This window comes from Python bivittatus, unplaced genomic scaffold (assembly GCF_059951505.1).
Source record: "Python bivittatus isolate LINGU-HERP-01145 unplaced genomic scaffold, Pbiv_v1 ctg000960_np1212, whole genome shotgun sequence".
NCBI classification, from domain to species: Eukaryota; Metazoa; Chordata; class Lepidosauria; order Squamata; family Pythonidae; genus Python; species Python bivittatus.
In genome coordinates, this window is record NW_028277124.1 from 14,440,209 (window position 1) to 14,452,758 (window position 12,550).

General features: G+C 35.5%; 1 protein-coding gene across 1 annotated transcript in view; it reads right to left on the minus strand.

The window, feature by feature from the left end:
- Positions 1-12,550, minus strand: part of ADGRA3 (adhesion G protein-coupled receptor A3) — a 51,823-nt gene that overhangs the window by 35,179 nt on the left and 4,094 nt on the right. Inside the window, exons 2-4 of the mRNA XM_088131326.1 lie at positions 8,754-8,825; positions 2,796-2,867; positions 1,782-1,853 (exon numbers count right to left, since the gene is read on the minus strand). Of these exons, the coding sequence (XP_087987452.1) occupies positions 1,782-1,853; positions 2,796-2,867; positions 8,754-8,825 (216 nt within the window). The remainder of the gene's footprint in view (positions 1-1,781; positions 1,854-2,795; positions 2,868-8,753; positions 8,826-12,550) is intronic.

Sequence of the window (12,550 nt, forward strand, 5' to 3'; positions counted from 1 at the left end):
ATCAATCCTGACTGGCCTCTTGGGGGTCTCTTTCTAAAGGATTTTTTTGGTACTTCTGAAAATCTTGGGATTCCCTAAGCCCATTAATGCCTATCTCTTGAGTGTTATATGATGCTGTTTGGGGTAGTTAAGAACTGGCACTTTGAAGTGAGACATTATGATCATTCCCAATAGTTATGTTACCCTATTCTTACTTTGTTATGGAAAATCTGTAGAGTCATAAGCATATCAGGAAATATGGAGAAGTAGAAATCCTGCATAATGTCAAAAACCCAAAGCATGTATTTATTTTCTGTTTCTCACAGTATACTTTAAAGCAAAAGTGACTGAAAAATCAAGTAATAATGTTTCCACAAACTGACAACACAGAAAGACGTGTAAGATATATTTATGTACACTCCACAGTCCCCTCCCAACAGTTAATAAGATTAGATATTTTGTACTACAGCTGTAACAAGCCGTGTCAACCCATCACCTCAGCATGTCTGAACACATCATTTAGTGCTTGATGATTAAATAACAGTCTAAAAAACAGCATACCAACATATATTAATTCATGGAAAATACATGGAAGGGGAGAGCAAGAACTGCAATGCAGGTAACAAGAAATTTAATAAGAACCACCAATGCAAAGCAGATACAGAGTACGTAGAACTTGGCAGTTAATGAAAAAAGGAATAAAAAATTCCTACTAGTAATGGAGGAAAAACTTTGGAAAATAGATGGGATCTTCATAAATGAATTCTTCCAATTTGGAAATCCCTAAGTTATTATGAGCAGAGCTCAAAACCTTTCTAAATTTTACTGCATAGAATAAATGCTTCACACTGAATCAATTCTGCAGCATTCTATATTTTGGCAAAGTTAATCAAGTTAACAGCAGTTAAATGTAATGCCAAGGTGTTTGCTTAATATGAATTTTGATAGCATCACCCAAGACTTCTCCAAAAGGACTTGAAATATTAGGAAAATGCACACCATGGAGACCACTTTAAGCCAGGTGAATGTTCTGCCTCGGGGGGGGGGGGATGGTCACATTTCTGTGGGAGGAGATGTTATTTATGTCCTACATCAGCCACCATACAATTTCTACCACACAAGCCCAGCTCTGTGTTCCCAAAATTATTCCCCTCAATACAATTACACTGAAACCTCAATTTAACAGGCACCTATTTAATTGACTTGCACTGCAACCGACCAAATTTACATTCAAACTTACCCCCCAAATAACGGACAAGTAAATTTATTCTGAAGTCTGCTTGGACAAGTATAATCTCTGCACATGAGTTAATTCTTTTTTTCTCCTGGACAATCCTGTAATGTTGCCTGCATTTTTCCTTTTGAGCTTGGAGAAAGGAGAGATGAGACCAGGGGCCCTTGTTGGTGCTGTCTTTCCACTTTCCAAAAGTGAAAGCCTCTCCAGATATTCTCCAGTCCACGTGAGGGGGCCTCTTTTTTCTCAAGCCAGAAAAAAAAATAACTAGGTGGCTTCTCTTTACATGTACTCACACCATTTTTCATCCTTTTCCACCTTTTTATTTAACAAACATTTTGCTTTAAACATTTTGTTCCCCATTATGAGGTATATTAAACTGGGCCTTCACTATAAAATATTCCTTCCAAAGTTCTTCCTATAGGACTTACAATACTCACAGTCCAAAAGTAATATAAACACCCAATAATGTACAACTATGCAAGCTGCATGATATTGAATACCAGTTTATAATTGAAGAAAATATGCATATTTTTATGAATAACAAATACATCAAAATAACACTTACAGTCTAATGAGATTTGTTAATCCTTTAAAAATATCTGCATTCAGGCATCCTATTTGGTTATTTGTTAAATCTCTGTTAAAAGAGGGAAAGGATATGAAAATCTGTTACATATACAATATATACCCTCATCAAAATTATCAAATCAGTATAGTTTCAGTGAAACTCAGCCTCATGCAACCTCATTTCCTGTTCTTACCACCCCACCCCCATCCTCTCTGCATTATAACATTAGTTCCAGAGGGAATCTGTCCATGCCAGATGATTACTGGTAATTACAATCACTGGATAACTGAAGCAGGATGCTACTGGTGCACAACTTTAGACAACACCGATAAAGCAATTCAGCAACCAGAAGTAAGGCACCAACTCAAGAAACATTCCCAGAGTAATTCTACTTAATGGAAAAGACTGATGAATATATTGTCATTTAAGAAATCAGATTTACAGGAATCCTACATGCCAGCTAAGTTTATTCTCCATTAAGTACATAGAGAGTTGAAACATTTCTTAAAAATATGTTAACATCAGCCTTTATAAACCTTTTTACCCTGGAGGAACCACTGAAATAATGTTCAGTTTCAGGGAATACCTGCATAAAAATCACAAAAAAATACAGAAACTTCACAATTAATTTCTAACTTACGCAATCCACGCTTTACCATGTTTACAATAAGAGCAAAGTGGCGGGTTGGCAGTTGAGTCACAGCATGTAAAAAAAATTCCCCAACACTGTGAGCACTGTGTGCAAAGTTTAAAAAAAAAAATATCCCCAAATCATAATCTCTTGCAGAACTCCAGTTAAGAAAGGCTGGTTCTATACATTTCTGGAAAAATCTGGAATCATAAGCAGGAGACCAAAGAACACTGTCTATACACAATATTCTAAAACAGGAAATGGTTTTGATTGAAGTAAAGGTAACTAGCCATTACAAGTTGTGCTTGCGGCTTAAAGCTACCCCAACTCTCTCTTGTAACATTTCATTTATGCCCAAGTTAATAAGGGTTAATACTTACAGTCTTTTCAGAGATGTAAGTCCTAGAAAAGCTCCTGGATCTATCACACTTATGAGATTGTTCTTAAGATCTCTGTTTAAAGAGAAAAGTGTAATGCATAGAAATATATTAACAAAAGTAACCTTGTGACTCTTTTTTCCCCCCCAAACTCAATCGTGACTTTATATGGGGGAGGGGTGTTTTATCTAAATAATGGTGCAAATGTGGTATCTTTTCACCTTGGTTACTCACTGATGTCTGCTTTAAAAAAGCCAATTTTGCCTGAAGCCTCATTTATAATTAAGATGTTCCTAAATGATACATCCAGAACAAGTCAAGAAAAAATACAATTCTTCCCTACAGAGAAGCTTCCCACATGAAGGAGGATTCCAATAGGACAATCCAGAACAACCTTTATCCTCTTAGCTAAAATACAGTCATATGCTAAGGCTTAATTAAGAAAAGTGACAGGTCAACAATATCATGGGACAAAGAAACGGATCATGTTTAAATGCTAAACGCAACATTTAGACCTTAAATAGGGAATAATTCTTTTTTACTCTTACCTTGAAAAAAATTATACAGTTTGAGAAGACCTATAGAATACACATACCTATCAATTACTGCAGAGCAAACTGTTGCTAGATGGTAAGTGGTTATTCTCTTAGTCATCCAAGTCATATCTGGCATTCCCTTTTTCCCCAAATCTCAACATGGCAGTATTTGATTAACATCATAAAAACTCTGAGAAACTGCATAATTATGAAGTTGTGATTGATTAAAAATCAAAGTTTAAAATGTTATAGGAATATCCTTTCAAGTATAGGATGACGGCCACCACAGACTTCTTTTCTGAACCATTACTCCAAGTACTCTAGGATCTCTTGGGGTTCTTTATGTATCATACAGTGACCAATGATAAGATTTTTGATAAGATCATGAGCAAGGCTGACCATCGAGTGTGAAACTGTCATGAGAAATATTTATAGTAGGGAAATGAGTTCTAAACAGCTGCAAAATAACAATGAAGAGTACTGTGTTATTAACTGAAATGAGTAACTGGCAGCATTACCAAACATAGCTACCTGTGGATACTGTTTGGCACCTGGCAGAAAATAAGCTTCTCTGGAACTCTGCACATGGGACATGCAAGATGCCCAAGGTGGGAAATAGTTGTGGCTCTGTGTCAAAAGTTCTTATCTTCCTTATCACAAAGCAATCCTACACTGAAACTAGATGCTAATCCCTTTAGATAATCACTGATTTCATACTAAAGCAATTATCTGAATATACGATAGCACTGCTTATACACTTCTATAAAAACACACCACTGTATCACTGAAGTCTTGCACTAATAAGTGTAGTACCTGAAATATATTACAGTCAATTCTCACTTGAGCAAACTATTAAGTAAAACAACATGCATTCAAGCAATTAATTAATGAAAACCTTTCAATATGCAGTTACTAGCTATGACATGATAATCAGCATCACTAACATTTGCAAGATGCCACACTGATATTCATCAACTACAGTTTTACACAATATTATACATACTTATGATTACTTATTTGAAAAGGTTTAAGCATCTAACCTTAACCTATGTTAAAAATGGCTCTTATCTATGTCATAAATCAGGACTAATCTATTTACTTGTGCATATCCTTGTAATTCTGAGAAAAATGTTGTATTTGAGCTGAAAGTAAATTGGGAAATGGTTGAATCATTAGCCCAAGCACCTTTCAAAGATAGGGACATGGCTCTTGGCAGTGAACATATCTTGTATGCAAAAATGTCTCAGGTTTTAGCTTCTTAATAGCTGCTACAAATGAGTGTAACTATCAAGTTAACACAATCATATAATGTAGTATAAAACTACGTTACATAAAGCTACTAAACTACATTACATAAAGCTATAATACATAAAGGTATTGCATAAAGAAAAGTTGGTATATATGTGAGGGTGTATCCACAGGTATAAGTAAAGCAATTAATTATAACAAAGAACAACTTTAGGGAGAAAACTGGATGGCAAATATGTATAATCACTATACTGTGTAATGACCAAAAAGCTGTGGACCTTTATTTATTCATTCAGCCAGGAGAGAATGCTCTACATTTTCAGCATACAGTAAGAATATAGCATTAATTTTAAAATATGCGTTCTGATTCCTTTCCTAAAAACACATACAGTCTTTAATTACATAATACTTTGTTTCCGCCTATTATTCTAATGACTACTTATGTAGTCTAATTGCTAGGAATGTAAAAGAAAAAACAAAAGCCAAAATTGGCATTTCTCTTAAAAGCATAATAGAATCATTTACAGCCATTTATGACTTGGTGAATAAACAGAAAAGAAAAAAAAACACTAACTCCAGTATTCAAGATTCATAAATATTAGAGAAAGTCATTATACTGACTTTATAATTACTTAGGATTCATACAGTGCTTTAGAATATTCAAACATTCCACTACATTAATATGCTGAGTTTTGCAACTGCTTGTCAAGGCATTACTGCCAATATGAGGCCTTTGTCTGAGTTAAAGAATCTGGCCAAATGATTCCATTCAGAAAGTTAACTGATTCACAGTTCCAGTCATAAGCTAGCCTTTGATTACAAGCTCTAGTGCCAAAAGACATTTGGATGACCCTTACTGGGAATGGTTGTGTTTTTGAGTCAGCTAAGTACCTTTCACCTTTGGCCTCAACAACAAATACACCTTTGATCTCATTGTAGGAAGAAAGCAACATTAATCTCCAACAGCAAAAAATCCAGAGTCATCTGGTAGCACTTTTTCTAACAAATTGTAATTAAACAGCAAAAGGACCCAGGAGCTGCAGCTCACTTCATCAGATGTAAAGACTGGTTAGAATGATTTAATTGGGATGAGGCAGGAGAAGCATTGTTGAGATAATTTGAAATGGCCTGAAACCTTTTGATGTTATGTGAATTCAGCAATCTCTTGCTCAATGGTGCTATTATAAAGTCTTGTTTTCAAGACTTCTGGATCTGCAATACAACATCCTAGGAGGTTGAAATGCTATTACTTTGCTGAATAGGTTTTTAACACATTATAACTCTTAAATTTATAAGGCACTGTCAATCAGTCTCATATCTAGCCTGCATCTGTATAACCAACTGTCTTTCCCTCCCTTCCTTTCATCCCAGTTCAGATCCTACATCAGTCTACCCACTCCATGCATCTGATGAAGTGATCTGCAACTCATGAAAGCCTATGCCTTTGAATAAAATGTGTTAAGTCATTGAAGAACCTACCAGGCTCGTTCTGACTTTTGATCTCAGCAAGAGAGACTAAAGCAGATTATTCTCTATAACCTTCTATTTTTAGCTTATCCAAAAGGCAGGTATCAATTCTTAACTTTATTGTTAATAACACATACTTTAAATTTTAGTAACACATAGTTAAATATTGAATGAACAATACTACTAGTAATGTTATCTGTTGATAGTCTGCTACCTTTCTTAAATACCCATCATCAAAGGATGATGGTCAAAAGTCAAGATAAAAGATCACCTTTACTCTTTATTCATTCCAAATGAATGCAACAATCATATAATGTGCAAGCTTCCAATACCTTTGAAATTTTCAGACTACCATCCCATTTCAGTAAACTAAATTTGCAAAGGCAAAGTATGTACTAACAAGAGTAAAACTCATAGCTCCAAGCTACAACTTGACTTGAAAATTAAAAGAAAAAAAATACAAATACATTTCCTAGAATTTATCAACTAATTCAGCTATCTTTTTGCTTCTTTCAGCATGAGTTCAAAATAATTATTTAAGGTGAAAAGCTCCTTGAACCTTGGTATTTGGCACAAATGCTTTAGGCTAGTTTTGACCTTTCCAACTTAATCAACTTTAATCTGCCTAAGGTGACCTCTAGAATTATTAAACTGAGAATTGTTACTTGTAACAGCAGAAGTGGAAGCAAACAAAAAAATAACCAAACAGAGAAGAGACTTAACTGGCAGTATTATGTTTTTTCCATTTTTGTTATTGTGAGCCGCCCAGAGTCACCCGTTGGGGGAGATGGGCGGCATACAATTTTAATAATAAATAAATAAAGTTTAAAAAGTTACTATTTTTTATTTTCTTCCCCCCTCCCCCTTTAATTGCTATGCTTATTAGTTCTGAAGTTGTGTGGATATGATACAGGTAGTCCTCTGGACCTGTACTGAGATAGGCTCAATAAGCCATATTGATGTTAGACCACTTCAGATGTAAGTTAGCACATCTCCTAACCTATATCAGCTACCTTCATTATCAAGATGACCTGCTGGAGATACTACTGCAGACAGTCCACTTGTACCTTATTCATTTGGCAGTATCATTTCTCCCACCCATCTGCTTTGGCTTCATTAATATGTCTGCACCATCTCTTTGGGTCAGTATATAATTAAGAGGAACTCAAAAGAACCCTTGAACTAAAGAATCAATGCAATTAAAGTCTCCCCATGCACATTCCAAAGGCTTCTATCAATACAGCAGATATCTTTGGCAGAGATGCAACTTAGTTGTATTTTGCCACTGAAAATGGGAAACTAAAACTGAAAGCATACCTACATAGTGGTAAGTGAAAGTCTGTGAACCTCATATTCTGCAATGCTGTGAGATCAACAATGAGATCTGAGCTTTATCTGAGTCCTATTTATAGAAAAAGAGATTCTGGTTAAACAAAGAGCACCCAAAATTGGGTATCGTGTCATGCCTTTATTGAAGACACTGAGCCAACATCCAATCTTTGTTGGGAAAATCCTGTGTAGTTTTAGTGACACCTCCTTCAACAGCAGCAACTTCTGCAAAAAATTATATCTGTTGATGAATCCCATACATCACCTTGGAAGTACTTTAAGGTTTTGCTTGGCTGTTCCAAAATGTGAAATTTTCTGTTTCAGCCATTCTGTTTTAGATTTACTTAGGATTGTTGGTATACCCCACACTCCAGATTAATTTAAGATTCAGCTCATCGACAGATAAACTTGGCAAAAGAATCCAGAATCCACTGTACCATTTCTGAGCTCAAGTCACCTAGGTCCAAAGTCTGCAAAGCAGCTCCAAAATAGGATTCCTTTCCTTGTAACTGAGAGTTTTGATTTCTGCAAATAATGTTTCATATTAATGCCAGAAAGTTCCATTCCATTCCAACAGCCTGCTGGATTATTCAGGTGGTCTTTTGCAAAGATGAGATGAGTGGCAATGTGCATTCTGGAAGGCAATGGTTTCCTCACTGATATCTTCCCATTCATACCCCCTTTGTTTGTTGTTTTCCTTAAGGTGGTCTCATGAACACTGACATCAGACAATGTAAGAGTAGCCTGCACATTCTTTGCAATTTTCCAGAGGACCATATGCCTTCTCTTGAGCTTTTGTCAGACAACCACTACTGGAAAGAATAACAAATGCTGCTGGACTTTCTCCATTTATACAGTATCTGCCTGACTAGACTGATGGATATCAAACCCTTTGGCAATAGTTTCCAATCTCATGAGCATCAACAATCTTTTTTCCACAGAGATGTCTTAACTGGAGCATTATACATTTCCATAAACCTGGTAGAACAGAGTTTTTGGTTCAGTCTGTTTAACCAAAATCTATTTGCTTAGTAAAAGGACTTAGATGAAGCTCAGATCAAATTATAGGTCACAGGACAGCAGATAGTTCTAAAGGGTTCACAATCTTTCCCTCACCGCTGTATGTAAATATGGCTTGTATATAAGTAAGCATGCATTGTATAACATGCTTTCCCAAACATTTTTGGAATTATTCACCCAAACTCTTTTGGGTATCACTTTCTGAAGCGATTAATTACTTGTTATATGCCTAGTAGGAAACTTACTCACTAAAGTACTACTGCTGGAATATCTTATGTTTGACCAAATTTAATTAAATATATATTAAAGGCAGGAGAATTTTACTTTAAGAATACTAAGCCATGTAATTGTAAAAACTTACAATCGTTCCAGAAGGCTTAGTCCAGCAAAGGAACCATTCTTCAAACCAGATATCTTATTGTTGCTCAGAATTCTACAACACAAAAAGAAAATCCATTATAAGAAAAGTCCTTTAAAAATACTTATGTAGTTTGCAAAGGCATTAGGTTTTATTCCTTTCTCCCAATCTTAAATCTCGTATACTCAACAGGTGAATTAGTATAAAAGGAATTAAATGCAAAGCAATAGAAAGAATTGCCCCCAAAGCTATGATGGAACATTGTCAATGCTTCTGAATCTTAGTGAGACATGTAATTCATTAGGTGCACATGATATGATTAACCATGGTCTCTTAAGCCAATCAAGACTCCTACTAAGCTCTTAAATGCAAGAAGACATGAGGAAAGATAGACAGGAAGTTGAATCTTTTTCACTTCTCCCTGCATTCCTTTGTCTCTTTCTTTCTCAATCACACACACGCAATATGAGGGGAGGAATGAGTAGAAGTACTTTGGACAGGCTTTAGCTTAGGAGAAGAGTAAAATCACTTAGTAAAACTAAAACAGTTTTCCTTAGTTAAGCAAACACCATTTAGACAGAAGGGTAGATTTTTCAATACTGTATGCATTACTAAAAATGAAATATAAACTGCTGAAAAATTATGTTGTATACAGTAGTGGCTGTTTTTTAGAAGAAGTATTAATGCAGGCTAATGGATACAAATTGAAGCATAAAGAAACGATTTTTATTATTTCACACCTTTTATAAGATTACATGGAAGCTAAGATATCTTCATAAAAGCAATTAAATATCAAAAAATTCAGGAAGTCTAAAGGAATTTAGTCATGTTTTTCTTTCACAGAGAAACTTCCCTGCGATATGGCAATCTGAGGATACATGAAAAAAGTTTGTGGTATGAATGAGGAGCAAGAAGGAAAAAACTGTACTGTATAACTACTGTAAATCTAAAAAAAAACCCTTTTTGGGTAGCAGCCACTATTAATAACAGCAAAGGATATATCACACCATAGCATAGAAGTTTTTCCCAAGAAAATACACTGTCACATGTACAAGCAAAGAACTTTCTCAAAGAAAACAGTGGCCACATGGAAAGCTTTCTAAAGCAAATATTTTTCTGGGAAGAGTTCCAGCAAAATCTATGAAAAAAGCATCTGATATTGAGAAACCTTCACAGATCTCTACAGCTCCAATTTTAAATATAATTCCAAATTTTTACAGTATAAATTCAAAATCTAAAATATGTTGATATACAAACTTATTTTGGTCTAAATGCTACTTGTTGCTAGGTTCTTCCTATTTTGCTTGGGGCTGTTATCTTACCATCCCTCCAAACTGCACAACAGATAATGAAGAAGGAAGACGATAAACAAAGTCATACTTTGGAAGAGGCCTATTTAAAATATAAAATCAATTCTCAAATATACCTTTACTCTTTGCACTTCATGATCAGTTCATTATAAGACAACTTTCCAAGCTTACAAGCATATCTGACTTTGTAAGCATCTTATTTGTCTTAATTGTGAAGATTCTTCATGCTGCAGGTTGTGATTCTTGCATAGTTTGGAGTTGCATTTGCTTCTGGTTCCTCCAAATATCTAGTGCTTTCTTGGAATTCACCTTTCTGCTTCATTTCAATTTCGTACTTGTCTTTGATCTTCATCTATCTAATGAAGCTCCTGACCTCCACCTTGTCCATGACAGTATTGATTTGTCCCAGCAATTTGTTCTTAATTTACCTGACTTCTTATCACATCTATCATTCTTCTATTACTGGCCATCTTTGAACAAAACTCTGTATATTCTGTCTTGGAGTTAGATGAAGGTCTAATGGATGATGATGGTATTAAACTATGTTACCTTGGCAATTACAAATGTCCAAAGTTAATATAAATGAACTGGCAGCATATTATTTCAAGGAATACCAATGCAATCATAAAACTAAGTCTAGAGAAACGAATGCCTTCTTTTCTTGTTCTCCATAGTATCAGATCTATCTTTCTTTTGATAAGGCAGATAAACTGCCATTATGCATAACTGCTTCAACTTTTTTCAGCCATATGGGAAATTAAATAAAAGGTTATACTCTAAAGTAATTTTTAAAAGTCAAATGCAAATACAGTTTTTATTACTTGCTAACAATAATTGAAAAACAAAATAGATAACTGAAATTCCTGCTTCACTATTTTCTATGAGAATTACTTTTTAAAAATTCTTGAATATATGTATTAGCACAGATAATGCTTCACAAAGATCCATGCATTCGTAAGTAATTTAATTATTTCTCAGTTCTGATAATGGTCATTTTGGATAGCTGAAGATTTTAGCAAAGCAAAAAATTTCTTCTACCTGATACTGAAGTTAAAGAAAAAACTATGGGATGTTAGAACAAAGGAATAGAATGATTGATAAGGATCTCTGAATGTACTTAAAGTCTGCAGAAGCCAAAGAGGTAGTGCTAGTAAGATAAATGGAAAGTCAGTCATTCAGCTCTTTCTGCTCTAGCACTCCAATGGTATATTAGGATATAGCTGGAGCACAACCAAAACTTACACAGGAGTTATTCTTGAATATTTGGTTCTGAGTCAAACAAACTATGCTAGTATAGAGGTATGAAGAATCCACATTACAATCCTTGTTTATTTTATTTATGATATTTATATCCTGCTGCAATCCCAGAGGATTCTCAGTGGTTCTCAATACAAAAATTATACCAATAAGTAACACAGTTAAAACATAAGCAAAAACCTCCACCCCAGTACAGTAATCCAGCAGCCATCAATACATAATCTCCACAGCAACATCCCTCTGGAAGAGCTGCATTTTCAGTTCCTTCTGGAAGGCAGTCAAACTGGGATCACATCTAAATTTCACTGGGAGGCCATTTCAGAAGGTTGGTGCTGCTTATTAGGCACTGCTTTAGACCATCAGGCCCCTTCGTCTCCCTAAAGTGGATAACCACCAGCAGTTTTTCCCAGCTAGACTGAATTGGTTGGGGTGAGTCTGATGGGAGAAAACGGTCCTGACAATAACTTGATGCTAAGCCATAAAAGGCTCTAAAGTTAAAACCAGCACTTTAAATTGCACCTAAAGCCTACTGGTAACTAGTTTAGGACCTGTGGCACAGATGCAAAGTGCTTCCATCAGCCAATGCTGGCTACAATACAGGCCACCTACGCTGACTATGAATTTCAAAGGCAAAGCAGATAAATTAGAAAAAATCAACTGCTTTCTCACTGCATATGAAACACTGCTAACTGGAACTACAAACTTGTGCATATATACATGTATGCACATATATTTGCATAATTAAAGCTGACTCACTCTAAAGTTTTCATTACCAATAGGAAAACAAACAGGTTCAGGACAGTAGCAGAAAAATGCACTTCTTGCACTGATAGGAACACCCATAGGAGAAAGTGCATCAGCATTCAAGGAAAGCTGATTTGTGGGAAAACTCCCTAGAGGAAATAGCAGCATTTAGCTGATCAAGGCAGACCAACAAAGCTAAGTAGGGTGGAACCTGGCTGATACTTGGATGGAAACCACCAAGGAATCACAGGGCTGTTGGCCAAACTGGAAAGTAAAAAATTTCACAAAGTGGCAATAGCAGGCTAGTTGTACACTGTGGCTGAGAAAATGACAAGGCTGCATCCATGAATGCACCAGGAGTTAAATCTCATCTTTAAGGATCATTTAAGTTCACAATTATCGGACTTCTTGGGGAGGTATGGTGAACTGAAGACATCTCCATAAAAGTGGAGCTGATGACTACAGCAAAGACCAAGGAATCAGGGAGTA